This window comes from Phlebotomus papatasi, chromosome 2 (genome assembly GCF_024763615.1).
Source record: "Phlebotomus papatasi isolate M1 chromosome 2, Ppap_2.1, whole genome shotgun sequence".
Lineage (NCBI taxonomy): Eukaryota > Metazoa > Arthropoda > Insecta > Diptera > Psychodidae > Phlebotomus > Phlebotomus papatasi.
The window spans coordinates 84,823,056-84,850,984 of NC_077223.1; the positions used below are offsets into that span (position 1 = coordinate 84,823,056).

At 34.3% G+C, this 27,929-nt stretch overlaps 1 protein-coding gene across 1 annotated transcript; it reads right to left on the minus strand.

Moving 5' to 3' along the window:
- Positions 1-27,803, minus strand: LOC129801065 (uncharacterized). Its single transcript, XM_055845823.1, has 11 exons — positions 27,439-27,803; positions 27,285-27,378; positions 27,059-27,223; positions 19,897-22,425; positions 16,189-16,312; positions 10,793-11,210; positions 3,551-4,243; positions 1,421-1,642; positions 776-1,350; positions 98-299; positions 1-39 (listed from the first exon to the last, which is right to left on the minus strand). The coding sequence occupies exons 1-11, from the start codon at positions 27,637-27,639 to the stop codon at positions 1-3; spliced, it is 5,262 nt and encodes a 1,753-aa protein (XP_055701798.1). The 5' UTR covers positions 27,640-27,803.
- Positions 27,804-27,929: the final 126 nt, after the last annotated feature.

The following is a 27,929-nucleotide window of genomic DNA, read 5'->3' on the forward strand; positions in this document are numbered from 1 at the left end:
TTACTGAAAGAAAATATTTGTGAAAGAAGAAAATCTCTTCTGAAAGAATAATAAAAAAAAAGTCCCAGCAATTGAAAACAAACTAAAAGTAACTTACCTTTATGAAAATTTCCCTGATAGAAGTTGCCAGTAAGTCCTTATTAGTCTTCCCAGCATTATTGAGTTCACTGGCTATCCACATTTCTGCAAAAACCAGGGAAACCGAGTAGTTCCCGCTGAAGCAAGCTGCATCGGCAATTTGTAGATAATTCAGCTGAATTCTCTGAAAAACTTTGGCATTGTGCTGATCTTGGTATGATCTGCAAGACACCAAAGAGCAATTTCCTTAAAAAAAATACAAATCTAACTGTGTTATCACACTTGCACATTAAAATTTTAATATGATTCACATTAATTGTCGCTGGTGAGAGTTCAAATGTGTAATTTGTGTGTTTGAATCATTTTATATTCAAAATTTGATCTATTTGTTGATAAAAAGGTAGACTTGGCCCGCAAAATTTGATATAAATTGATTTATAGCATTAATGCGAAAAATTAATGTGATTTTCTCTTTAATTTTTTAATGTGAAAAATATTTATGCTTTAGGTAAATTTAAACTTATTTTTGCAGGCCAAGTCCACTTCTTTATCAATAAATAGAAAAACCCCAAATATTAAGTGACTCAAAGACACAAATAACATATTTGGACGCTCACAAGCGACAATTAATGTGAATCACATTAAAATTTTAATGTGCAAGTTTGATAACGCAGTAACACGCAGACACTTTACTTACACTGCATTGTAAAATCGAATGCAGTCGCAAATGCTTAGCATAATCTGTATTGATTTCTTATTGAGATTGATACCAGGAATTTTAGCAGCTTTCGCTGCAGCATACTTCTCAAAGAAATCATTCACGGACAGCTGAATCTCCCCATTAATTGGTTTGAAGTGAATCGAAAGCAAAAGCGAAATGAGAGTTGGCACGAGAAATTCGGCAAATGATAGCTTTTGCTTGGCAATTGCTAGAAGAGATGTATTGCCAAAAGCTTGTAGAATTTTTCCTGCAATTCTCTCAATCCACTTCTCATGGGAATCCCCTTCCTGGACACTGAATAAATTCTTTAGGGGCTGTTTATCCACTGTATCTTCATTGACATTGAGCATTTGCTTCGATGGTTTGGAACTCATAAAGATCTCTCGATTTTTCATGTGCTTCATCTCACGACCAACGGAGTCACTAAGGATGGCATTGAGCGTGGAAGCAGCAGCATTTGAGACGAAGACATCGCAGTCTTGCTGCAATTCTTGAAGGGCTACAACAATCTTCTCATAGACTTTTAGACATTCCTCGGCATAAACAATTTTCTAGAAAGGAAAGAACTTCTTATTTATAGAAGTTCTAGATATTTAAATCGGACCAAGAAAAGGTTCTTACGGGTTTCTTTGCAGAATCATCGTTTTTAGGAACTGATTCCGTGGCATTTAACTCCAAATATCCCATCTCACTGAGACACTTTGTCGCTTCAATACTCAGAGAATCATTGTCAGACTGAGAACATTTGATTAGAATATCCGTGAGCTTATGCAGAATCGTATCGTTTTCTTGAGAACCAAGTTGCTTATAAATCTCAACAACTTTATCTGGATGCTTCGACAACTACAAAAACATTAATATGAATTTTAATTAATTATTTTCAAATAAAATCTACGATAGACTATTTCAATTTTTGTTCATAAAATAACAATTATTTATGAGAGAAAATTTGCAAATTATTTATCAAAAATTAATGATAATAAATGATAATAAAAAAAATGATTTAGCAGAGATAAAAACCACTTAGCGAAATTTACTTACTAAGAGCAAAAGCATTGAGCGAAGTCGCTCAGAAAAGAGTAACACTATTGACCGAAATTATTACTGAGCAATATTTCCAAGCACCAACACTGGGCAAAAACACTTAGCAAAGATCAAAATTACTAAGCGAAATTATTCAGCAAAGAACAAAATTAATTAGCACAGACAATAACCACACAACAAAATAACTTAGTAAGAGCAAAACAATTGAGCGAAATTATTGAGCAATATTTCAAAGTACCAAGAACTGAGCAAAATTACTTAGATAAAAGCAAAACTACTGAGCGATATCTTCAAGAATCATTACTCAGGGAATTTAGCAAAGAGCCAAACCTTTCCTAAGCGAAATTACTTAACAAAGAGCTATACAATTGAAATTATTGAGCAATAGCAAAATCTCTCAAGAGCAAAATTACTGGACGAAATTATTCAACAAAAAATAAAAGTATTTAGCAAAATTAATTAGCAGAGATCCAAACCACTGCACGAAATTTCTTGGACAAGAGCTAAACTACTGAGCGAAATCACTTTAAAAAACGCAAAATTATTGAGCAAATTTACAGAGCAATATTTCCAAATTATCAATTATTCAGAAAAATTTCTTAGCAAAGAGCAAAATTTACCGAGCGAAAGAGATTTATTTCTGTAAACATAATTTCTTAATATAAAAAAACTATACTGAGCGCAATTTCTGAGTATGAGCAAAACTATTGAGCAAAATTACTGAGCAATAATTCCAAGCAACACTCAACAAAATTACTCAGAAAAAAGCAAAAATACTGAGCAAAGTTACTCAATAAGGACCAATTCTATTAAACGAAATAACTGAGCGATATCTCGGAGAATCATCACTAAACTAATTTAGGAAAGAACAAAACTATTGCTGAGCAGATGTATTTAACAAAGAGCAAAATTACTAAGCAAAACTACTGAGAAATATTTCCAAGCACCATTGGACAGCGTATTTATTTATCAAAATTATCAAATTATGTATACGTCCCTCAGAATAAAAGTGGTCGTTTTTTAAGGCTGCAGCAGAACGGTAAGTATTTTGGTAAAATGGTAAGTGAAAAAATCAAAAATGGTAAGTAAAAAATGCAAATTTGGTAAGTAAACCATCAAAAATGGTAAGTAAAAATTAAAAATTGGTAAGTAAAAAATCAAAATTGATAAGCAAAAATTCAAAATTGGTAAGTAAAAATCAAGATTGGTAAGTAAAACATAAAAATTGGTAGGTAAAAATTAAAAATTGGTAAGTAAAATAATCAAAAATGGTAAATAATTAAATCAAATTTGCTAAGTAAAAAAAACGAAAATGGTGAGAAAAAAAATCAAAACTGGTACAGTAGAGTCTCGCTATAGTCCATATTTGGTTTCAAATTTGACACTTGGGTCGCACTAGTCCATGTAATTTTTTAAAATTATCAACGATTTTTAGTATTGAAATTGCTCGACGGCCTCCACTTTCTTTGCGATTGTGGTACTTGTCCTTACTCTCTTCATTGTGGATCACAATTATCACAACTCCTTAATAAAGTTTGCCAAAAATATTAAAATAATTATGCATGTCGCATACTAAAAAACATAACCTAACTTAAAATCAGTGTTTTGAAATCAACGGTCGATAAATTGTGGACTATAGAGCGATGGCCTATAGCGAGACTCTACTGTAAGTAGAAAAAACTAACTGCAAAAAAATTGCATCCTTACCTGCCCTTTAAGGTGCTTAATGCTGTCAATGTTGGGATTATTGATTGCCAAAAAGTGTTCAATGTCCTTCACAAGTCCACTTTCATCTTCAACACTTTCATCCAACAATTCGCATGAACTGCTAAAGTTCATGTTAACAATAACATTCTGTGTCCTCCTGATCGTATCAAAATCAACTTCCTTTGGCACATTATTAATCACTTTCAGGACATCTACTAAATGTTCCTGTTTCTCAACAAATAAAAATCTCAGGCTATTCAGAGCGCTAGATTTCACCTCATCACTTTTGCTATTTCTCACGATTCCTGTGAGTTTCTCAACAATGAATTCCAATTGATTTTGAACTCCCTGGAGAGTCTTGTGGAAATTCTGTTCGAGAAAACTCTGAAATTCTACAAGTAGTGCCACTGTAATGGAATCTGAAAAGGATATTCCAGATATGAGATTCAAGAGGAATCCTGCAATTTCTGAGAAAAGGAAATCTTTGGCAGTGATTTCAGTGATATCATCATCAATGGTCTGAGTGACTTTTCTGGCAAAATGAATAAAACGAAGAGTTGGACGCAACATTTCCATTGTTTCTGGAGCAAGATAAATCGCTTCCTTGAGTCTCATGAGAATTTTAACAATCTCAAAAGGTTCCCTCTGACAGAGACTTTTAAAGAGGTCTCTGCTAGATTCTGAGTACTCCATCTGCAAGATTCTTAGCGTTAAATAAAAAACTTTTGATCTAAAAATTGTTGTGGTTTTACTTTACCCGGGATTAGTAATTTATCGAATTTTATATAAAATTATTGTTGAAGACGTATCTGTTAGACCAGATCAAAGAATAGGACACGCCCCTTTCTATTAATTCGTAATTAATAAATGAAACAATTGGATAATTTTTAAACAGTATTGGTACATTTGCAAGACTATGTAGGAATATCATCAGTAGCAATTAAAACATTCGCGGATTCCTCAAGGTCTCGCGTTCCGCGTCCAAAATAAATATTATAAATATAATATCCAAAATAAATTCGTTCGAAAGCTGTAAGGATTTTATATTCGATTTTAACCCTTTTGTGGTGAAGCTGTGCGCTCTTTATTTGCAATTTTAGCCTTTTCGTTTTAAACACCCCCCTGGAATGTTCGTTATTTTGGCCAAATTTCTATAGAGAATTCAAATTTGCACCATGAAGGCATGACGCGAGCGACACGCCGCGGACAGATCCGTAACCCCTTGACAATCGCCGCATTGTTGTGTTTTTTTTATTTGCATGGTCCAGAGTTTTGTGAGTAAAAGAAGTGAGAAAATCAGCAAGTTGTAGAAAAAATATAATTTCCAGTGATTAGTGAGTGTGAGTGAAGACATTCGTGCAGTAAAACGTGTGAAAAATGAAGTGCGCGGTCGTGAATTGCTTCAACTCTAAGCACCGAAATCCCAATGGGGTGACCTTCCACAGGTAAGTCACAATTTTCTTCTTTCTTTTGACGCAGCAATATTAGTGAAAAATAGTGAGTGAAAGCTTATTTAATTGTGAATGCGTGGGGGTGTAATTTGTTCTAAGCGGCGATTAATATGAATAGAAAAAAAATCTGAAAAATGTGGATACGGTGAAAATCTTCCCGGCCAACATATTCGACAGGATAGTATTTAGGGGTAATTTTGTCTTGCGAAAAAACATCTTCAATTGCTTTTTTTAAATCAGTGAAAAAATTGTTTGAGCTTATAGAAAATGAGTTTTCGAATAAAAACCAACTCAATATTCGTGTAATTAGGTTTGGTGAATTGACGAAGAGGCTATATTGCACATTTCTTTTTTTTTAATAAAACTAAAGAAAATAATTTAAACTAAAGATTAGAAACAAGTGGAAAGTGGGATAAAAGAAAATATGCTAAAGAATATCTCTGACTTGTATTTTTGCAATTTTGTTTTGGAATTATTTTTTTTTTTTAGATTTCCAAGTAACTTGCAAGTTCGGGAAATTTGGGCTACACGTCTAGAGCTCTCTATGTCCCTTGTAGGGAAGGATAAGTATGTGTGCAGCATGCACTTCAGACCAGAAGATATCAAACAGAAAAATACTTCTAAAACGCAGCGCTTCAAATATGTGCATTTTTTTTGGATCCAACTGCTCTTCCGATTGTAAGTAACATTTTTTCCTTATTGCGCAAAATGAGCTGAAATTTTATTGAATAAGATAAATGTAAAGATATATAAAGATTTATAACTAATTTAATATAGTAGTTTGGGTCCCGGTCAAAATCCCGAACGCCAAAATCCCGAAAGCCAAAATCCCGAATTTGTCAAAATCCCGAAAGCCAAAATCCCGAACGCCAAAATCCCGAAAGCCAAAATCCCGAAAGGACCAAAATCCCGAAAACCAATATCCCGAATTCTTAAAAGTGTCATAGCTACTCCCACGATTGCACCCGCGCTTGCTGGAGGCAAAGGGAAATCTTCTGTGTCTTGGAAAATTATTCTAAACATTTTCCTCCATATAATTCCATCCCTTTTAGGATTTGAGAAATTCGGGATTTTGGCTTTCGGGATTTTGGCCTTTTCGGGATTTTGGCGTTCGGGATTTTGGCTTTCGGGATTTTGGCTTTCGGGATTATGGCTGCCACCGAGTAGTTTATATAATATTTGTTGCTGATCTTTTTGTTGAAAAACATGTCATTAAGAAAAACAGAAATCTTACTAATTACCACGTACCTATCAAATTTTGAGAATTTTCTCAGTAATTTTATTCTATGGTTAAATTTATGCATATTTCTCTTCATGATGGAAGAAAGTGGTCTCTTAGACGTGGATGTAGAACAGTATTGCAAATGTCCTATAGGATTGTTCTGATTAGAAATCTCTTAGTTCTTTTAGAAGATCATGGACAAAATAAATAAACATTTATTTCTCGTATTAAATAAATATTATTTTATATTCAAAATAATAAGAAAATGTAGAGTAAATTGCTACTTTTCTTGAATTTCCTTGAAATCGAAATCAAAAATTGCTAGTTTAATGTCGCATGGTTTTGATTTTTTTTTGATCTAATAAGAGATGATTGCAAAGATTACACTAATATGAATGTTCATCCATAAATCTAACTTATTTATACGATATTTTGTTGTGTTCGAGATCTACGAGCGTACTTATATACAGTCCACTTTTTATAAATTGACAGCACTGTAGTTTTTAAACAGCAAGAGATATCAACTTTAGGTTATCGATGACCCCCCAGAAATCAATGTATTCTAGAAAATTCACTTACCCAATTCACACCCCCCAACCCCTCCACCCCTTTCAAAAAAATACGTTTTTACTTTATATTTGGCCCTACGGATTCGGATCATTTTCGGTGTGTTTCAGAGCAAGTCCGGACGAATATTTCGACCAGACACCCAAGACCAGAAAAAATCGCAATCTTGCATTTATTAATGTCAATGATTCTGGAGGGCTTATTTCTCAAACAAATTGGTCGATTTTTGATTTAATTGAAAGGTATCGAAATCCTAAACCCGGCTGCATCGGTCTCAACCGCTAATGAATTGGTAATGTACCGGATTTTGATATATTTCAAAACTATAAATTATCGCAAATTTTTGGTTTTTTTAAATTTCAAATTAAACTTTAATAAATTCGCTTTAAAAATATTTATGTTTATTTTTCTATAGACTAGAATAAGTCTAGAAAAATAAAAGTTGCAATTAACAAACTTATCTTACCAGTAAATTATTTAATTAAAAGATTAATCTTAGGAAAATCAAAATATATTGCATTTTAGTTTGAAAACACTTTGTTTGTTCGTCGTAATATCCTATAGAATCTTAAAGGTTTATCTTCATAAGAGCAATTTTATCGCAAAAGTTTCATTCTGTTACCTAAAAAACATCTTATTTATCTTCTAAATTACGATATAGGCATAAAATAGAGCCTGTACAACCTCACATGACTTCATAGTAATATTGTTGGTTCAATGATAACCATTTATATATCGCTCATTGGATTTTAAAGGAGTTCATCTCAATCTGAGTCATTTTTCAGGAGACAGTATTAAATATTCAATTCGTTATAAATAAATATCTTACGCAAATTTTTGTACAATAACTGTTTGATTCTTTTCTATTTGTCTGAGCACAATTATAAACATTGAAATTTTCACGTTTTTAACTTATAAAATATGTTCTTTTCTTGTATGTAGTGAAGATGGTCCCTTGTTTTTCCAAAGCTCTATTAAATTTTTCTGAAATAAAAGAATAGGGGACCAACTAGTGACAGTTGGTTCCCTACCTCACAAAAATGGCGCAAGAAATTCATATTTGTTCCCCTTTACTTCTAATTAATTGTGCATGTAAGAAATTAAAATTGTGAAAAATATTTCTAACAAAGTAAGTTAGTTCTATATGTTATCTGAAAATTTATTAAATTCTCTTTCTGAGTACATCAAAATCTCAAAATTACAAAAACTCGGGATGACCCCCCTGACCCACTTTAAAATCCAATGATATTAAGTCCAGATTTACACAATAGGAACCGTATAGTATTCATTTAAAAATAAACGCCATATATATTATTCTTTCTTCCCCTCTTAGAATTTTTGCCATTCTAAATTTGAAGATTAATTGTATGGAATAGAACAGTTGATAACTTATAATAAGGAAACAAATTTTGCGATTTTTTTATAATTAGAATTTTTCTCAATTACTTTACATTGTTTTGTTTTTGACTTGAAATGTTACCGACCTCGAAGTAAAAAGATTAGAGATATCAATAGAATGACTAGAATGTAGTGCAATTACATCATAAATTGAGAAATATATCATTTCACTCATTGCCTACCAATTACACAAGATATTCTCCTGAGAAATTCCTGAAATAAATTTCCTGATCATAGGACTTAAGGCAGACACAAGCAGATTCTGGTGTTCATCTTGATGACAATACACAGCTTGGGAGTCATAGTTCGAAAATCTACGCTACAATAGTAGAACTCCAAAAGTCATCCGTCAGCGACTACAGTGCCATGGACGATGATTGCGACGAAGTCGAGTGGATTGAATTCGAAGATGACATATCGGAGCCATGCAATACGGCCAGTGATTCGATAATTATACAACCTCAGAAGGAGCATTTCCACCGTTTAGCTCTGGAGGTTGGTCAGCAACGCTAAGACGGCGGTGGCCGCAAATATTGCTTTCTGATTAACTTTTCTTTATGTCTGCTTTCAAGAGCACTTGCTCAAAACATGTATTGATATTCAAAATTAAAAAAAAAACTTAAATCATACAACAAAATGCAGCAAGATTTCTGTAAAAAAGAATTGAATATGCAAGTCTTATTGAAAAATCTGATCTGTAACAAATGAACATGATCATAAATATAATCTTAGTTAAAAAAGCTATATATTTTGTTTTCTTTCTCATCCTAAACGAACTTAAGATAAAAATGTGAAATATTTTAAAATATCTTTCTAAAGCCTGTGTTACAAATAGGCCGAACAAAGCTTTGAAGCATTAAAATTATTTATTTTTAGCTAAATTGAAAAAAGTAAAACTGTGGCAAAACGAGTTGACCCTTTTATATATTTTATAACTAGGGTAAATGTCCTAATTCAAAACCATTTCCTGACGCTTTAACTATGACAGAAGATTCAACACATTAAGTTCATCTTTTTTCTGAAGAGAATTACATAAATTTGCTCCTTGGCTCTTCTAGAATGTTATTGTTTAGTCAAAATTCTTTAGATATAATTTGAAAACTTCTTAAATACAAGAAAAATACGCAAACGTAAAATGCTTCTATTGGAAACATGTTAATAAAAATGGAGACAAGGAAAATTTCTTAATTGGAGACAAACAGTGTAAGTGAAACCCCGACGAAATGCTTCCAAAACCTTGTTGAGTTGCTCCTGTGTTCAAGATTTGTTATTATTCCTAGTCTTTTCTCTTTCCCCATCTAAAACAATATTAAAATTTCTCAAAACAAATCATATTTCCGGGGTTTCCTATTGAAACATTTGCAGACACTTCAGAAAAGCCCTTTTTGTTCACGAAATAGGTAATTCTTTCATTTGAAAACTTTACGTACCGTTAACAATAAAGATTAGCACTTAATTTAACTAAAATGACCCAGAAATGTGAGATAAATGTTAAACAAAACGAATAAATAACAGTCACCTTATTGTGTTTTTAATTGGAAAACTTGGTCGATAAATAAAAAATTCGATGGTGAAAAGGTACACTTTTAATTTTTCTGAGAAATTAACAAATTAAAATTTGTGAATATGCATGGATTTTCGCTTTATTTGGAGAAAAATTAACTAAATAATGAAACCGTGGTATAGAAAATATATAAATATAATAATTTAGTACTGAATTTATCGTGAAAACAATGACGTTTCCATTTGGAGTAGCGAAAAATTTCCATTTGGAAGAGGTTTTGAATTAGCTTAATTTACCCTATTATAATCTAAAAGAGAAATAAACAAGAGAAAAAATATATTTATAATAAAATTGAATTTGCAAAAATATGTTACCCCTAATTACAACCCTGAAATGTGACATCTCTTATTGAGAACAGGTACTTTATTGGTATTTGAAAACTAACGGAAATTTTTAAATAGAGAGTAAAAAATCTTTCATGGTGTAACTGTTAAATCCGACGGGGGTGGTTTTAAAGCTATGAGTGAGTTACATACATGTGAAATCATTTTAAGCTTAAGTTGTGCGGGATTTAAACATAATATTAACCGTTTTATGCTGAAGCAGTGCCGGTTCTATGACTTTAACCGTATTTAACTTCAGTAGTGCGTGCTTTATGCACAATTATGATCGTTTTTAATAAAGATGAATTTAAAAATATATATTGCGGCTTTGTTTATTTTATGTATCATTGTTTTACATGTTAACTAACAATATTAATTTTGGTTCTATTATACGTTAAATTATTCTGTTATACGCTATTTTTTCCTTTTAGATTCATTTTGTAATATTTAGAAAAAGGGGCGTGGTGAATTTTTGTTATGCAAAACCATCAAGCCCCTCCCACTAATAAAATACAGAGGATGATTGGTTTTTATTATCACAACAACTATTTGACCACAGTCACAAGACCATAACTGCAGTCATATTTCCAAAAGGAGGCGTGACCTATGCCAATTCATGGGCGGGGCTATTTGTCATGAAAAAAACCCATAGCAAAAAATATAAAAGAATATTACTAATGCCAGGTAAAGAAGAGGTTGATATTTATAATAACTTACGCTGAGTGTATCGAGGCACTTTTGAAATTGCTCACAATTGAGTACAAACTCTGATGTCATGAGTTCATTTGGAGGAAATCCATAGAGTTTTTCGTACTCCTGGACATCCCAGAAATTCTCAAAAAGCTTCTGAAGGATATGTGAAGCATTTTGATTCGTGAACTCATCAATATTGCCAAAATATTTCACGAAAAACTCCCTCATTTTCCGGCACTTGGCATTGTGCCCTGAAAGTATGAATGGTAGGCAGTCTGGAAGGGAATTTTTAGCAAGTTCTTTGGGTTTGTACGTTCCAGGATCACCCAAATGCTTAATATAGCTTTCCTGGCTGTAATAGATGAGAAATTTGGGAAAAATTGTCCGGTATTTGTCCATGAAATCACCACGAGTAGCCAAACCAGTGATGTTCGTTGGAAGTCTGAAAGAGATGCCATCCGGAGAGACCGAGAGGTAAGATATGAATTTGAGGTGTATTATATATATTTTCTTAGTGAGACAAAATGATCGAAAAATACGCCCCAGAGAAGGATAAAGAGGGCAAATCTGAGGTTGCAGTTCTTTCTCACTTTTTCGTCTTTTCATCAGGCGCCCAAAGATCTCAGGAAAAAGATCTTCGTCAGACAAAAGTAAGAGTGAGAGAAGTCTTTCATGGAGAAGTACGATAGAGACATAATAAAATGGTATATTTTTCCCGCCACTTTTCTCTCATCGTTGCGTCGTCAGCACCAGGCAGCAGTTGAAACCTGCGCGCCTTTTTTCCCAAGTCCCCTATAAAATTACTGGGGTGTATTGAAGACCTTGGACAGATCCTTGGACTAAATCCTTGACATTGTCATTCATTGCCAAGGAGAGACATCATTTTCCCACCAATAATGTCCTCCTGGTTGATGGTCATAACCAATATTCTCAATTCCAATCCTTACCCCTTAATTCTCAAAATTTCTACCCATTTATTACCCCAACTCACAACGAAACACCAAGAAAGTATCAACATCCAGGGATCAAATACAATACGCAAAAGCGCACATTTAAACCGTATTTCTACCTCATTCAGACCTTTTTTATTACTCTATCTCACACACGCTACGGGAAAAACCGCATTACTTATGCGATGATCTGATACTACGATACCAGGCCATCATAAATTCAAGCTTAAAAAATACACCCAAAAATTTCGAACGCGGGATTCCATGTCGCGCTTTATTTCGACAGTCTCATGCAATACCCGAGACTTTTGCTTTGGGACTTTAGAAATATTTTGCTTTTTACACATTACAACGTGAATTTCATATAAATTTGATGTGATTCCACCATGAAATATTTCATTGGCACCATTTGGCATAGAGAAGCATGAGAAAGAGAGGAAAAAGTCTCCAGAAATCGCATCAAAATACACCCGAGTGAGTGTTGAGTTTGCACTCTGCCGACAAAATCGGCAAATTGTTAGAAAATTTTAATGGGAGTTCAGAAGTGTATGATCAACTTTTCACTACTTTAAGTCCAAATAGCGCAATATTTCAATGAAATTTTGTTAGAAAGGAAAAGAAGACTGAAAAGTAAGCTTGACGAAATTTAAGCTTACTTTTTAAGGGGTCGTGGGCCTAGAACACCTAGGTTAGCAACCCACGCCTGTCGATGCTCCCCCATTTCACGAACGACTACGTTCCTCACTCGATCCTGACAAGTGATTCCCTTTATCACTCGGAGGTACATAATCTCGATAGCTTGGACTTGCGATATTATACTTTTGGTCATTACACAAATCTCATGTCATGACCATAGGTGAGAATCGGAATCAACACAGCTTTGAAAACCGAGAATTGAACCATGATCACAGTAGCCCCTTCGCCAGGTAAGCATGGAAAATTGAACCAAACGACTAAGCTTGGCCTTAGATTATTAGATTGTAAAAGAGGACCGTGGCTCAAAAAAAAAGTTACCGCTTCACCCAGGCCCACACAGGGAAATTCCCCTGTAATTGGAGTATACTTTATTGTTTCCCTTTTTGGAATATGGGTACGATGACCTCAACTAGCCAGTTTTTAGTGTTTTTCCACTGCCAAGTCAGTTCTCCATTTTGGGTTACCGATGCATACAGGCCACAATTTTGGTCCTTTATGCTTCCCCACTCCTATTCTATCTTATCCCCTGATATGGGTAGCCGCTACTATATAACTGCAGCCCATCTCGGTGTGTTTTCAGATCAGTGACAGTGAATATTTCTATCGACTGAAGTATTACTTTCATGTCGAAACTCGTTCTCGTATCAGCCTATATTGTCTAGGTCTAGGCGGTTCACTTTTTTTGTAATGTGCACCATTAGCATTACCATTCATTCATTCACTGGACCAATTCAAAGCCGATATGGCATGAGAATTATTTGCCTGCTGCTGTGCTGCTTAGCTTTGAACCCAAGACCTCGCAGTCATAAAGACACTACTCTATCCACTGATCCATTGAAGCTCCTATGCTAAGCCACCTTAAAAACACGCTTAAGTCAACTAACTCGGGCCATATCCATAAATTTCAACATCTAGGGGCATAAACTTTTCATCCCTCAATTTACTAATCGCATACAAGACTTCACTTTCTGAAGGCCTACTTCAGAGGTGTGCAAGAACTGTTGAAACCGAATAAACGTCAAAATAAGTTTGTTCAAGTAGCGTTTGACCACTGACGTACAAGTTTCTTTTGACGTTTTTTCGGTTTCAAACGGTTCTTGCACACCCCTGGCCTACTTCTTCACTACCTTTACTCGTGGTTACGTCACCATCAATGCTTTGTTAAGAATTGAGCAATTCTGAGAAGTACTTGTTCCAACGATTTAAAACCACTTCCCCTTTTCAAAGGTTTTTGAATCCAGAAAAAGTACAGTGGACTCTCGCTAATTCGGGCAGCAGTTACATTTGAAAAAAGTTTGTTGATATTTTTCAAGTTTGATTTTGAGTATCAAATGAAGCAAATATGCTCAAATTTGCCATGGTTTGATATGATTTTGCATTATTAAGGGATTTTCATGATATTTACAATGTAGGGTAAGTGTGCCAAATTTCGGCCAGCTTGCAATTTCGGCCACCTTTTTTGTTCCTCGAATTTCCATGAACTTTTAGATTTTACGTACTCTAGAGATTATACAATGCAAAAGAATAACCAAAAATGTAGCTTCGACAAACGAGATGACGTGAAAAAGATATTAGAAGAATTCCCGAAGGGCAAGGAACTATGAGAATGAAGGTGGCCGAAATAGGGCACCAAAGTCATGTCAATATTTTTATTCATTTTAAAATGTATTAAGAATGACTTTAGAGTAAATAAAGACGGTAAACTCTTCACAAGTTTCCAAGCAACACTCGTTAAGAAGAAAGAATAAAAAAAATCAATTTAAATTTAAAATATTACATTTCAGACTTAAGACTTTGGCGCTTGCATGCAACTATGTCGAAATTTGGCACACTTACCCTTTTTGAGTACGTAAACTCAATATGTGCATTGTGCATGCAGATGAAAAAAAACCGTTTCATTTCAAAAAGTTTGTCGCCCGAATTTCTCTCTAATTCGGGCGACATTTTGGTCCGAAATACCCGAACTTGAGAGAGTCTACTGTACACTTTACACCGTTCTCATTCTCAGCTTAGAATTCTTCTCCGAAAATTCTGAAAATACCTCTGAAATTTTTCATAAATTCCCATGAAATTTTCAATAACTCATTTCAGAGTGAAAAATGTGAGGAGTGAAATTTCATTCGTTCACACACTGAGCATTTTTGACAATATTTTTCTTACGAGAATTGTTTGCGTCGAGTCGACATAATCATCTGAAATGTCCACGGCAATCATAAACAGAATTATTGATACTTGTAAATGTTTGCTTCTTATTATTAGACCAAAGTGACGTTACTGAGAAGTCATTTTGTTTTTCGGGCGACTTTTCTTTCCACTTGGTGTAGGCAAAATGTCAGAAATATCAACAGGATGCCAGAAATCACTGAAAGTTATTTTGTGTGTATATGAGTATATTTTAGCACAAAAATACCATAGATTGTTGCCTTTGGTTTGAGAACACGTGACGGAATTGCCAAAATGTTGTTGGCTACCAAGTCCGGGAATGTGTCTCATGTGGCATTCAGCGGACGACAGAAATTCCAAGAGTGGGAAAAAGCAGTCAAAATTTCTCTTTGGAAGTCAACCCCAGGAGAATAAGATGATAGCTACTGGAAATATTGGATGTGGTATTCGAGAAAAGGCCGAGAAGCGACAGAGTGTGGTCACACGACAGCTAAAGTCGGCATGTGACTGAATATATCACCAGGAGACCATAGGAACTAGTAAAGTAATTTCTGAAGATATTCGGATGGATAGTTTGAAACTTTAATTTGGTGGATTGTAGATGGCTCTGTGGATGTCGGGTGGACAGAGTAGGCGTGTGCACGAGTGAGAAAGGTGCACGTGGTGTTGGCAAACTTGCGACAAGTCGCAAGTTTGTATGAATATCCTACCAGGCAAACATAACCAGTAAGCTGGATATCTCACTATGACGTTTCAGTGATATCGCGAGCACACGATGTGAGCAAAGTAAAGAAAAGGGGATTGGCTGAGATTTGTACAGCTGTATTGGTGATTGGTTTGAGTCGTTTGAGTCGTTTGGGTTGGTTGGCTGGCATCGAGAGAGGGGACAAATAGTCGAGACATTTGAAACAAAGTCGGGAATCTGTCTCGAATATCATACCCGGAACCCATAAAATACCAAAAAGCCTATTGAGAAGACCGCCACAAAAAGTGAAAAAACCTTCAAATGACCAACGTCATAAGGCCATACCGAAGGTCACAGTGATCTTCACATACATTTTGCCTGTCTTCCCAAGTTGCGCACTTTAAATGCCCGTCCCCAGAGAATAGAGGGTATTCTCGAGAGCACCCAGAACGGAGTGCGCTTCCGAAAAGTCAGGGAATCTTCTGACATTTCTACTGGGTCACCATGATAATAATAATGGTGAATTTCCACAAAATCTGCTGAAAATCGCAAGAATGGCGCACTCAACTTTTTTTTTTCTCAGCAACCTCATGTGGAGTCACATACACCTTTTTGCTCCATTCACACTCGGCGCTCAGAATTATGACCAAGCCACCTGCTTCGCTGGCGCACAATCAGAAATGCCTATACGCGAGAAAACACCTAAAGTGGCGGGAAAATTGTGACGCGACTCTGGCGGGTGAGAAGTTAATCCCGCAAATAACCCAAAAAAAAAATATTAGAACACATTCACACTAATTTAATTGTGCACGGACTTGAAAAGGAGGAAAGATGAAATAAGTTTTCCCATGCCCGGTTAGTGCCGCTTCAAAATGCCAACTTTGCCACACCAGGCTCACATAACACCATACATTTCTATCACTTACCTCTCAATCGGCTTCTCATGACGTGACCACAACTCCACCATGTCCGGCATACAGTACTCCAAGTACTTCGTGAAAATTGCCGCCTGCTCATTGAAGCGCGCATTGTGAAGACGTTGCAGAATGGCTGAAAATAACCAAGGAATTTTATTGGATTATTTCCAGGAGTTAGACATAGGTATTTTTTAAATTAAAGAAAAATACAAGCGGATGTAGAAAACATTTTATTATTTTATTAAAAAGAAATCAAAAATTGCATTTTAATCACTCCGGCACACCTTTTAGATCAGGAAAATTTCATGAAGTCGAATTTCGAATTTGTTTCTTTCTCAAAAGATTTGCGTAAGTCTATCTCATTCTTTCGCATTCTTCTTCTTTTTTTGAACATCACAACAAATTCAATTTAGCTCAATGAAATTTGGAGTGTGAAAATTTGATAAACATATGTATGCAAAACATGTGAGAATAAAAACGATATGAATGATTTTATGAAATTTTTCAGATCTAAAAGGTGTGCCAGTAATAAAAATAGATTTGGTCATAAATTTTGATCTTGATAGGTCCGGCACACTTATTAGATCGGAAAAAAATCCTGAAGTCGAAATTCACATTCCTTTCTTTCTTTAAAGCTTTGCATATGGCTATCCTATTCTTTCGCACTCTTCTTCTTCTTTTGAACATCAGACCAAATTAAATTTAGTTCAATCGAATTTCAGATCGAATGAGTGTGATAGACTTATACAAATCTTTTGAGAGAAAACGGGACGCGAATTTTGATTTTATGAAATTATACCGACCTAAAAGGTGTGCCAAAGCCATGATGAGTAAAAAAGTAACACGTGACATTCATACTAGTCAGTTATTTATTTAAATTAATCCAGAGTATTTTTTTTTAATGAGAAAAATTTAGGGAAATCTAAATTCGCCTCCCACTCTCTATCAAATGATTTGCCTGTGTCTATCCCACTCTTTTGCATTCTTCATCTTCGAGAAATAAACGTACGTGAATTCTGATTTCATGAAATTTAATTTTCGTAATCTTAATGGCTGTGTCAGAGGCATAAACAAAAATTCAATTTAGTTAATAATGGCTCCGGCACACCTTTTAGATCAGAAAATTTCATGAAGTCGAAATTCGAAACATTTTCTTTCTCACAAGTTTTGTATATGACTATCTCATTCTTTCGCATATCAAATTCGATTGAGCTAAATTAAATTTGGAGTGATGTTTAAGAGTGCGAGAGAATGAGATAGACATATGCAAAACATGTGAGAAAGAAAGGGATACGAAATTTGACTTCATGAAATTTTCTTGATCTAAAAGGTGTTCCGGAGCCATAAAGGCCTCGACACATCTTTTAGATCAGGAAAAATTCATAAAAGGGAAATTCTCATCTCTTTCATTCTCAAAGACTTTTTATATATAATATCTGTCTCATTTTCGCATTTAAAATGCCATTAATTAAATCGAATTTGTTATGATGTTTAAAAGAAGAAGAGTGAGAAAAAGTGAGACAGATATATGCAAAACGTTTGAAAAAGCAAAGGATGTAAATTTCAATTACATGAAATTTTCCTGATCGAAAAGGTGTATCGGAGCCATAATAAAGCAAATTTGATTAGTAAAAAATATCAAATTTGATCGGTAATGGCGCTGATGCATCTTTCAATTGAGTGAAATTCAGTCGATTGAAATTTTACCTCTCATTCTTTCAGTCGAAAATCATTTAAATAAAAACTGAAATTTTAATTCCATTTTCAATTCTTAATTAAATTTTCAATTAAGAGGAAGAGACAATTATATCTGAAAAAGTATGAAAAAATATAGAAAATCGAAATTGAAATTTTAATTTGGCAGAAAAAGAAAATTATATATGATTTAGGTTTAAAAGAGTAAAGTAAAATATGAATAGATTGAATTTCACTAAATAAAAAATGTGCCATCGCTATAAGTGAATTTTTGACAGTCAAATAGTCGATTTTGTTTAAATTTATTCATTTGGCCATTAACAAATGATCATGGTCAGTAAACAAATCAATTTTGATTAGGATAACTATTAATTTCACCAGTAAAAAATTGTTTTGTTTAGCAAAATTGCAAATTTTGTCCGTAAAAACTGACATGTATTTCTTCGGTAAAAAAAATCAATTTCGATTAGTAATAAAGTTAATTTTGGTCTGTGAAAACTGAATTTTGGTTAGTGAAAAGCATACAAAAATGAGTCTAAGTTTTATACAATTAGCGTTCAATATGGTTTTAGAGAAAACAACTTTGTTTTTCACTGACCAAAACCAGTTTTTCTCTGACCAAAATCAACATTTTTTCCTGACAAAAATTGATTTTACTGAGAAAATTATTTTTTACTGACAAAATATGCAATTTTACTGCTGAATTACTGACTAAAATTGACTTTGTTACAAAACAGAACTGATTTCTTTTACTAGTTAACATTGTTTTCTTTTACTGACTAAAATTTAAATGTTTACTGATCAAAATCGATTTTTTTATAGAAAAAGATTCATATTTTTATTGATAAAAATGATATTTCTACTGGTAAAGTTTGAAATTTCACCGACAAAAATTGATTTCACTGAGAAAATTCTTTTTTTTTTACTAACAAAATTAGTAATTTTACTATAAAATTGACGTGTTTACTGGCCAAAATTATTTTTTAATGAGTTATTTGACCAAAATTTAGTTTGACCAAATGTTGAACTTTCCAGTGACTAGAGTCGATTTATTCACTGATCAAAATTCATAGGTTTAGTGATGAAAATTGATTTTTCTACTGATAAAATTTGCAATTTTACTGACCAAAATTGATTTTGTTTCTGACCAGAATTGATTTTGTTACTGGTCAAAATTGCTTTATCTTACTGACCAAAATTGAAATTTTTACTGACTAAAATCGATTTTTTACTGCTCAAAATTGATAGTTTTAGCAATAAAAATTTGTGTTTTAGTGACCAAAATTGACTTTGTTATTAATCAGAATTGAATTTGTTACTGGTCAAAATTGCTTTCTCTTACTGACCAAAATTGAAATTTTTACTGACTAAAATCGATTTTTTTACTGGTCAAAATTGATAGGTTTAGTGATGAAAACTGTTTTTTTCCACTGATAAAATTTACAATTTTACTGATCAAAATTGATTTTTTGGATTTTTTAATTTACCATAATTGAATTTTTATTGACCAAAATTAAGTTCTTCTACTGATGAAACAAAAATTTACTGACCAAATTCATTTTTATTCTGACCAGATTTTTTTTACTTAACATTTTTCTTTAAATTTTCTCACCATTTTTATGAAAATATTGACCACAGGTGTTTTTACCAAAAATTAATTGATCTTTGAGCACGAATTTGACAAGAACTTGTAACAAATATTGTAGTAATTTTTATTGAGAATAATTTCTAGAGTGACTAAGTAAAATTTATAAATTTAGAATAAAATTTGGAAGCAATCGAAATTTATAAATTTAGAAAAAAAATTGGTTCGTTCTATCGTCATTTCTAAAAATAATTGTTGTAATTTTCAGGGGATTTTTTTTCTATTTTTTTTATATTTTGAATCTCTATTATTTCTGCAGTTCAAATGATAATTTTTTGTAACTTTTATTGTCATTAAAACTTCGAGAAATGATTAAAAATTAGTTAGGACACTTGTTGATTTAGCGAGATATAGTTGAATTGCAAAAATAGACTCACCATCATCAACATCCTTTCGTGAAATCATCTGGGCGAATTCGAAGAGAATGAACCTTCTTGCTGGCAGGGAATTGACAAATAGCCCCTGGAAAAGCTGCACTATGATGGACAATTTATTATTGGCAGCATCTCCAGAGTCAGGAGTTTGAGCACTGAAAAAATTGGTCAGATCTTCCTTTGGGAAGTGTTCAAAATCAATATTTTTCCCATCGGAAAAAATCTCCACAAATGCCCTCACAACCATCAACTGAATACTGTAAATCGGAGATTTGAGGAATCTCTTCAGAACTTCTATAAACGTGTCTGCTGTATCATGATCCTCAGCCATGCCATTCCTGAACAAATGAATGATCTGCTTTACAAGATATTTTGCCGTCTGTGGTCGATATTGTTGCTTCAGTGAGGCTCCGAGGAGCCGTGTTAGCAGTTCGAGAATATTCTGTAGGTAATCAGGATGACCAGACTTGAAGTAAACTGTGGCATCCTGAATAACTGTCAGGATATCTTCAGTAATATCCTGACTTCTGATAAACTTTCTCGTGAGATCTTGAATTTCTGTGCATGCCCATTCAGCCAGGGAATCATTGTAGGGCTGCTGGGAAATTGTCCTAATGACATCAAGATGGATTCTACACTTTGTCTTTGTGTCAGAATCCGGGAAATCCTCGGAAATCTTCTGGAATGCACCATCAGCTCTTATGGAGTGGAAATTATGAAGGTAGACCAAGCATTGCAAACAATTCGTGAGGATAACTCGATAGGCTTCCTCATTGGAACCCTGGAGATGAGAATAGCAGTTCCGGAAATGATCTGCAACATACTTTATAATCCCGGAAACTTCACAATCTACCGTGAGGCCAAGAGAATCTTCCCTGAAGAGATTTTTGAGCCTCTCAATGACATTCGGAATGTGAATCCTGGAGAGCTGTCGCTTCTTTTCCGTCAGACATTTCTCAATTTCCTTCACAGCTTTGATCACTTGGGATCGTAGCATGTCCAGGAAAGCTTCAACACCTTCTAGGGAAAACTTTTTAATAGTATTGTGAACTTGGAGGAAAATTTCTGCGCGTTTAGTGAAGTAGAGAGCTGCAACTTCAGTTGGGATGTTAGCAGGGAGTTCCGGAAGACTTTCCATGAGTTGTCTGAGATGAATGAGACTTATTTGATCATTCCGGGAAACTTTATTGTATATCTCATTAGTTTTTTGGAGGAATTTCAGAAGGAACTTGTGCTCCAAATCAATCTGAATCTCCTGAATTTCTTCATTGTATTTCTTTGCATCAGTCTTTGATTTTTTCTCACTTCCTGGACAATTTCCATCAATTTCCACGGAATTCATCACAAAGACAACAATCATCTGAGCCAGTAGATTTGGCTGCAATCTCACAACAACTTCCGGAGAGGAATTTATCCATCCCGAAAGGGTATTTAGAGGATTCTTCGAGAAGAAAAGCTCTTTGGTATTGGAATCATTGAAGGCAGCAATGAGGATTTCCATCTCTGCCTTGGACTCCTTCCTGCCCAGAAAATCACTGACAATCCTCACCCTCTGATCAAGTGGAATAAACCCTGAATTAATCACCAATTTGACCAAATCTGCAGCATGTCCATCAATTGTGGAGCCTCTGATAATCCTCTGAGAAATGGTCAGGAAAGCTTCTCGGCACTTGGGAATATTTTTCACTCTTTTAAGAAGAATTCTGCAGCATTTACAAAAATACTCCATGAGAGTATCAACCTTGAGATTACCCTGAATCTCAACCAGTAGCTCAATCACCTTCTCAAGATCTTCCGAGTGCAACTCAATATCCCCATTCTCGATAATCTCACAGAGAACACAGAACCAACCCAAATCAAATTCCTGCCCAGAGATCCAGACCATCTCGACAATACCCTGGAAGGTCTCATTGAATTTTGACCGCTTCCTCGCCTGCTCTTCCGTTCCCCTTCCAGATCTACTAATAAACTTACTCCTGACCAAATCAACATACAAACAAGCTCCAAATTTCACCAGAAAAGGCGACACAGAAAATCTCCTCTTGCCATCATTTTCCTGGGCAAGCTTTTTCATCTCTGTGTCCAGGATATTAAACATCTTCAGTTTGAGTCTACTCCAGGAGCCATCATCGTCATCCGTTGAAGTATCTGAATCTCCAGGGACAGTTTTGAGGATCAGAATTAAGTGGAAGAACTTGAAAGTTAGCTCTCGGATATCATCATGTCGTATCGAATAGTAACAGTTAATGATCTCTTCTAGCATTTTCCGGCAATGCTTGGCTACAAGGTAAGTATTCTGAACTGCTAGAGCTTTGCAGATGGTATAATTGATACTCAAAGCATCTCTCTTGATCAATTCATCATTTCCCACTAAGAACATTTCCACAAATTTCTCAACGAACGGAGGCAAATGGATAAGAATGTAGCTGTTTTTGATACCTTCTTCGAGGACTTTTCCCACACTCTGGAGAATGATAAGTTTCGGGATGGAATTCTCCTCGAGATAGAGATCCACGAGAATGTTCAAAAGGTCTGAAAGCAAGGGATAAGCCTAAATCAGCTTATGGGAGGTTGAGATTCTCGAACAACTTCAAATCACCGTAAAATAACATAATAAACTTAACTGAAACAAAATTTTAGGCCACGCCCCTTTCGGACAGCTATAAAGTTGTTGTTTTTTTTTCAATTTTTAATACAGAATAGGAGTATACGGAGCATATATAATGATAGTTTAAGTTTAAGGTAAATACAAGCCACTCTCGGAAATTCAATTATGCGAGTATCAGGAGAATACGAAAAATAGGCCACACCCCTTTTTATATTTGAATGCTTGAATTGAAAATTGAATTATATAAAATTATTAGAAACTCTAGGTAGGCATAAAAAGCTTGGTAGAAATAGGAGACAAAGATAAAAAATTGTTGGTTCTAGTCCTCACTAAATTAACACCCCTTTGAAGCCACGCCCAGGAAGGAATAAGGCTGCTTTATAAAGACATGAATTTTAAAAGGTTTAATATCGAGAATTTTGTATTAAAATGCTTTTAGAAATTCTTGAGCTCTTTTTGAGACAGCCACTTGCATATTCAAATTAGGGTTAGTATGACCAAAGAAAGACTGACACAGGCAGCCTGTAGTTTGTATGGTTCTACAACTTTTTCATAGAGAAGCCGAAAGGACGATAGGGGGAAGTGAGGCACTTTTGAAATGAGGCAGCTTTAATATTGGGTTTTTCTTCTATTTTAAATGGAATTTAGCCTTATTTATAGTGTAATTTAGTTTCCTAATTGGTTGCGGAAATAAATTTATGTCATAATAAGGTTCAGATTAATTTAAATGTAGGAGAAAAAATCGAATTTCAAAGGTACCCCACTTCCCCCTATAGAGAAAAAAAAGTTTCTTGTTTCTTGTCCTATTTATCCAATTTCCTCAAGATTTCTGAAAGTTAAGGGAGTATCAGAGAATCGCATTCAAAGAATCGTGCTCATGCCACCAAAGCCACGCCAAGCCACTCCTATTTTTCTAGATAATCCTTACTCAAGCCCTTATTAACTGCTCGAACTCCAAGAGAGAGCAGTTGTCATTTTTTAATCACAGTTCCAAGTAACGTGAAAACAACAAAAAATATACTCCCACGACCACTTGTATGCGTTATTTTTAGTCTAAAGTTTAGACGGGTTTAAACTCTAAATCTGTTTTTATTTAGCCATTTTTTGAAAACTTGTTAAAACCAAAGAAAAAAATATCTCTGTTAACGCCCGTCCAAGAACCACATTCCCATTTTTATCCGCTATTCCGGGAGATTGATAGATGTGTTAGTCAATACAAAAGGTTTAGAAATCGTATGTAAACGTTCCCATATTTATATTTGTAGTATAAATTCCGTAGGGGGTGTGGCCTATTTTTTAAAAGGTGGAACACTTTGAATTTTGAACTATCCATTAGTAGAGTAGGAAATCGAGTTAAGTTGGTCAGAATTTGTAACAGAGAAGGAATATAAAATTATTTTAGGGCGGGGCTTAAGTAGCCTTTGGAGTAAAAATTCTAGCCAATTATTAAAGGATTAAAGTTAGGGGAGACTGGGGCAAAATTCGTCAAAACGAAAATTTCTATATTCACTATTATCTAAAATAAAAGAGACTAAGGCTTGACATTTTTATTATAGACAGCCTTAATGAACCTTTTTGAACTTACAAAGTTTCAAGGAATTCGAGGAAGGATTATGTAAAATAAAAAATAATGAAATTTTAAGCCCTATTTTTGGAATATTTGGCTTACAGAAAATATCAATACTGATTAACTCAATTTAAACACATTTCTCCTTAAGATAGAGAAAAATTATCTTCGACAAAGTTGAGGAATAAATTTCCTATAAAAATATGTCTTTTGGATATTTTTAACGTTTGCGAGAGTAAAACGTCACAAATTATCCGAAGACTGACAAAATGTGCCTCACCAATTTTGAGAATCTCCACAAAACCGACTTTTAGAAAATGATTCGAAAATCACATTTCTTTCGAGATAGAGAAAAATAGTCTTCTGCAATGTCGTAGAGCAGTAAATTTCCTATAAGAATATGCTCATTATAAAACGTTTAAGTTTTCTCAGAGCTCGTGAGAGCATTAAATATGCGTTTTTACTAGTTTTGGCCCAGTCTCCCCTACTAAACAAAGCTATCGGAGTGGTTCTTGAATTGCTTGTTGAACAATATTCCGATTGAAAATTTTTCAATTCTACTTAAAATATTTCCTGTTGATTATATAAAATCAGAGAAATTGAGCCATGTTGATACACTTTAGGTCCGCAGAATATTTTATTCAAAAAATAAAGTAGAAGAGGATGGGATAGTCTTGTCTGTCGTAACATTTTTGTTATTTCTTTGAAAAGGATGGGATATAACTAACTAAAACGACAAAATCGGACAGATGGCATAATCTTGCCAAAAAAATTATGTTCGGACGAAATAGATATAAATGTCCTCTACTTATGCCGAAATAATCATCAAAATCGGTTGAGCAAGAGTCGAGATAATTGAGTTTATGTAATATGAAAATTGATTTGCCGTCTGTGGCGCCCCTAGCGTTATGCCCAACGCACAGTAACTTTTGTTTTGTAAACATGTTTTTGACATTTCAATGAGAATGAATGAGATCTATATCTAGTTATCTCGCTCATTCTCATAGGAAATTTTGAAAACATGTTTACAAACAAAAGTTATTGTGCGCTGGTCATTAGTCCTACGAAGTTCAAATGTTCTAGAAAGTTATAGTGATTTGCGAGATCTTTAATTGGCGCCCTCACTCGTCAAAATCGGTCAAACAGAACCGGAGATGAGGTTTTGAATTTTGTGAACTTTGACCCCTCATATCTTTGATTCTATTTTTGCCACAGCGAACTCACGCCACTTTTGGGAAACTTCATAGCCTAGACAACACTGTAAAATTGAATTACCTTGCACAATGGCGTTTTTCAGAAAAATTAGTTTAAATTTTGACGCTATCTCAGCGCCACCTGCAAACTATTTGAACTTTCATCGAAAAGTGCTCATCTCGAGACGAAACCAAAAACCCAAAAATTCAGGTTAAAATGTTAATTAGAACCGGAGATAGAGGCCAGTCACTTTTCTAACTTTGGTCCCTTATAGCTCGAGTCAGGGGTTATCGATCGACTTAAGTATTTTTTTATTTGATAGGTATCATCTCGTCAGTTAAATCAGCATTTGTCGTAACTTCATTTTAGCGATTTTGATATATATTTGGAATCGACGAAATTTTGTCTATTGAACGCACTTGAGAAAAAGAAACTTTTATAAGCCAAATAAAAATTATTTCAAACAAAAATTATCGTAAGTGCCCTTAATTGATAAAAATTTATTAGAATTTGTCGTAACTTCCATTTTTGGTGAAGTTACGATAAGTTTCCATACAAAATTTTCTCTAATGAGCATTTGCCGTAACTTCTTTTGCTTGTTTTCGTGGCTTGCAGCAAAAATGCAATATCTCACATTAAAATGTTCACAAACTCTTCCAAATATCCAAAGACAGTGCGAATAATGCAACATTAACTCAATTTAATGCAATATTTGTAAGAAAAAAGCGGGTATCTTCCCTGTCCATCTGTCATTAATTCAAAACAAAACAAGCGACACGGCGCGCAAAATTTATTCAATAAAATTTATGAAATAAAAGCTTTTAGGGACAGTGATAAGAGTTTAATTGATTAATTTAATCAAATAAAGGTGCTTCTTATCACTAGAGTCATTGAAATTGATATAATGCATTTTTGAAAATTGTCGTAACTTCCAAGATCTCCATACATTGGAAGTTATGGCTTTATAAACGATGGAAGTTACGATAAAATCTTATTGTGTTTCATCGAACATATATCTCAATATTTCAACTTTTAAATCATTTTATAAAGATTTTTTCGAGTTAACTTACAGTTTATTAGTGGCACTTTTACTATTTTGACTCAAAAGTATCGCATTCGGTGCTCATTTTTAAGAAAAATAAAGCTGAACTGAAAATTTCGTCTCCTGAAAAGTTGTCAAAAGGAAGTTACGACAAATGCTGATTTTACTGACGATATCTCTCTTAGTTTGGGCGATATTAAGCTCCAAAGAGCGACCGGACGAACGAAGAGGACGGGAACGTTTTTAGCTCGTTTTTTGGGGCTGATCGGAAGACATCAGATTTTTTTAGGATTATTGTAGATGCGATTGTAAAGAATCTCCTTTAATAAGCTTTTTAAGTTCTACGTTCTACGATAAAGTTTTGTAGAGGATCCAATTTCCCGATTTGATTAAAAGCTGTCAGATTTCATGGGAGATCGTGAAAAAATGCTGGTCTTGTCAGACTTGCCCCAGGTTCCCTATAATTTTTTTTATCTCAAAGCCTAGCAATTATATATAGAAAATTTAATATTTGTTTGACATTTTTTTTATAAAATAACACTTAAAATTTAAAATCCATATCTGAACTGCCTCACTCTCCCCTACGACTACGGAAATTAAATTTGTCGATGGTTGCACCAGAAAGAAGCTCAATGGACTTCCCTCCCAATCACAATCCGTGAAATTATTAAGAATCCCACCTAAATATGCTCAAAAGTTGGTTTCCGGCATATCCGGTAAGAAATTTATGAGGAGAAAATCTAGAAAAACTTACCATTCCACTGATCGAGTTTGATCCTGCTCAGTGTTAAGCTGTTCTTGGTAATATAGCTGTCCAAGGTTTGAATAAATTGGTGTCCGCAGAAGATCAATAAGTTCTCATCCTCAAGGATGGAAATCCATCTTCCAATGATATAGGAACTATCGACAAGGTACAGATCTAGAAGGAATTTTTCTATTAAAATCTTAGAGAATGTGTATTGTCTAGCTTTCAATCTTACGTCCAGCGACTATGTCCATGATCTTCTGAATGCATCCTGTGAAGACAGTGAGCCACTTATCAGCCTTCTGCGAACGGGAATACTTTTCCACTTGCTGGAAGGGAAGAATAACGCTTGAAACAGATCTTTTTTTGCAGGATTTCAAGAGGTTTACCTTACAAAGTCCCTGGAGGACATGGTCAAGAAGATGCTGTGCATCGAAATTCATCGATGTCTTCCGAGAAACCACATCCCTCGCGTCTGAACTGTCCAGGAGGAGACTCAGTTTTTCGACAGCCTGTTTCCGGACAGTGATTGTGCCGGAGGCGGCATTTTCAGACAGCTGAATGAGCTCATGTTCCAAGTTATTTGCCATAACTTCAACAAAAAACACTCCTTTGAATTTTGTTTAACTATTTTTTTCACTAATTGAGCCAAGACAGTGAGGAAATTGATAAAAACTTGCAGATAAACAAAAGCTTTTTCATCAGAGAAAAAACAAAACCTCACTTTTACAGCCGACTGCGATGATGGCGGTCATTGGCGCCAACTTTTGTAAAAAAATTCCATGCAAAAACCTCAGTTGGGTTTGAATTTTTTGAAAAAATTTTGTCAGTTGATGGGGTTTCGAAGCACTTTAAAGGCGAATATTTTCGAAGATTGCTG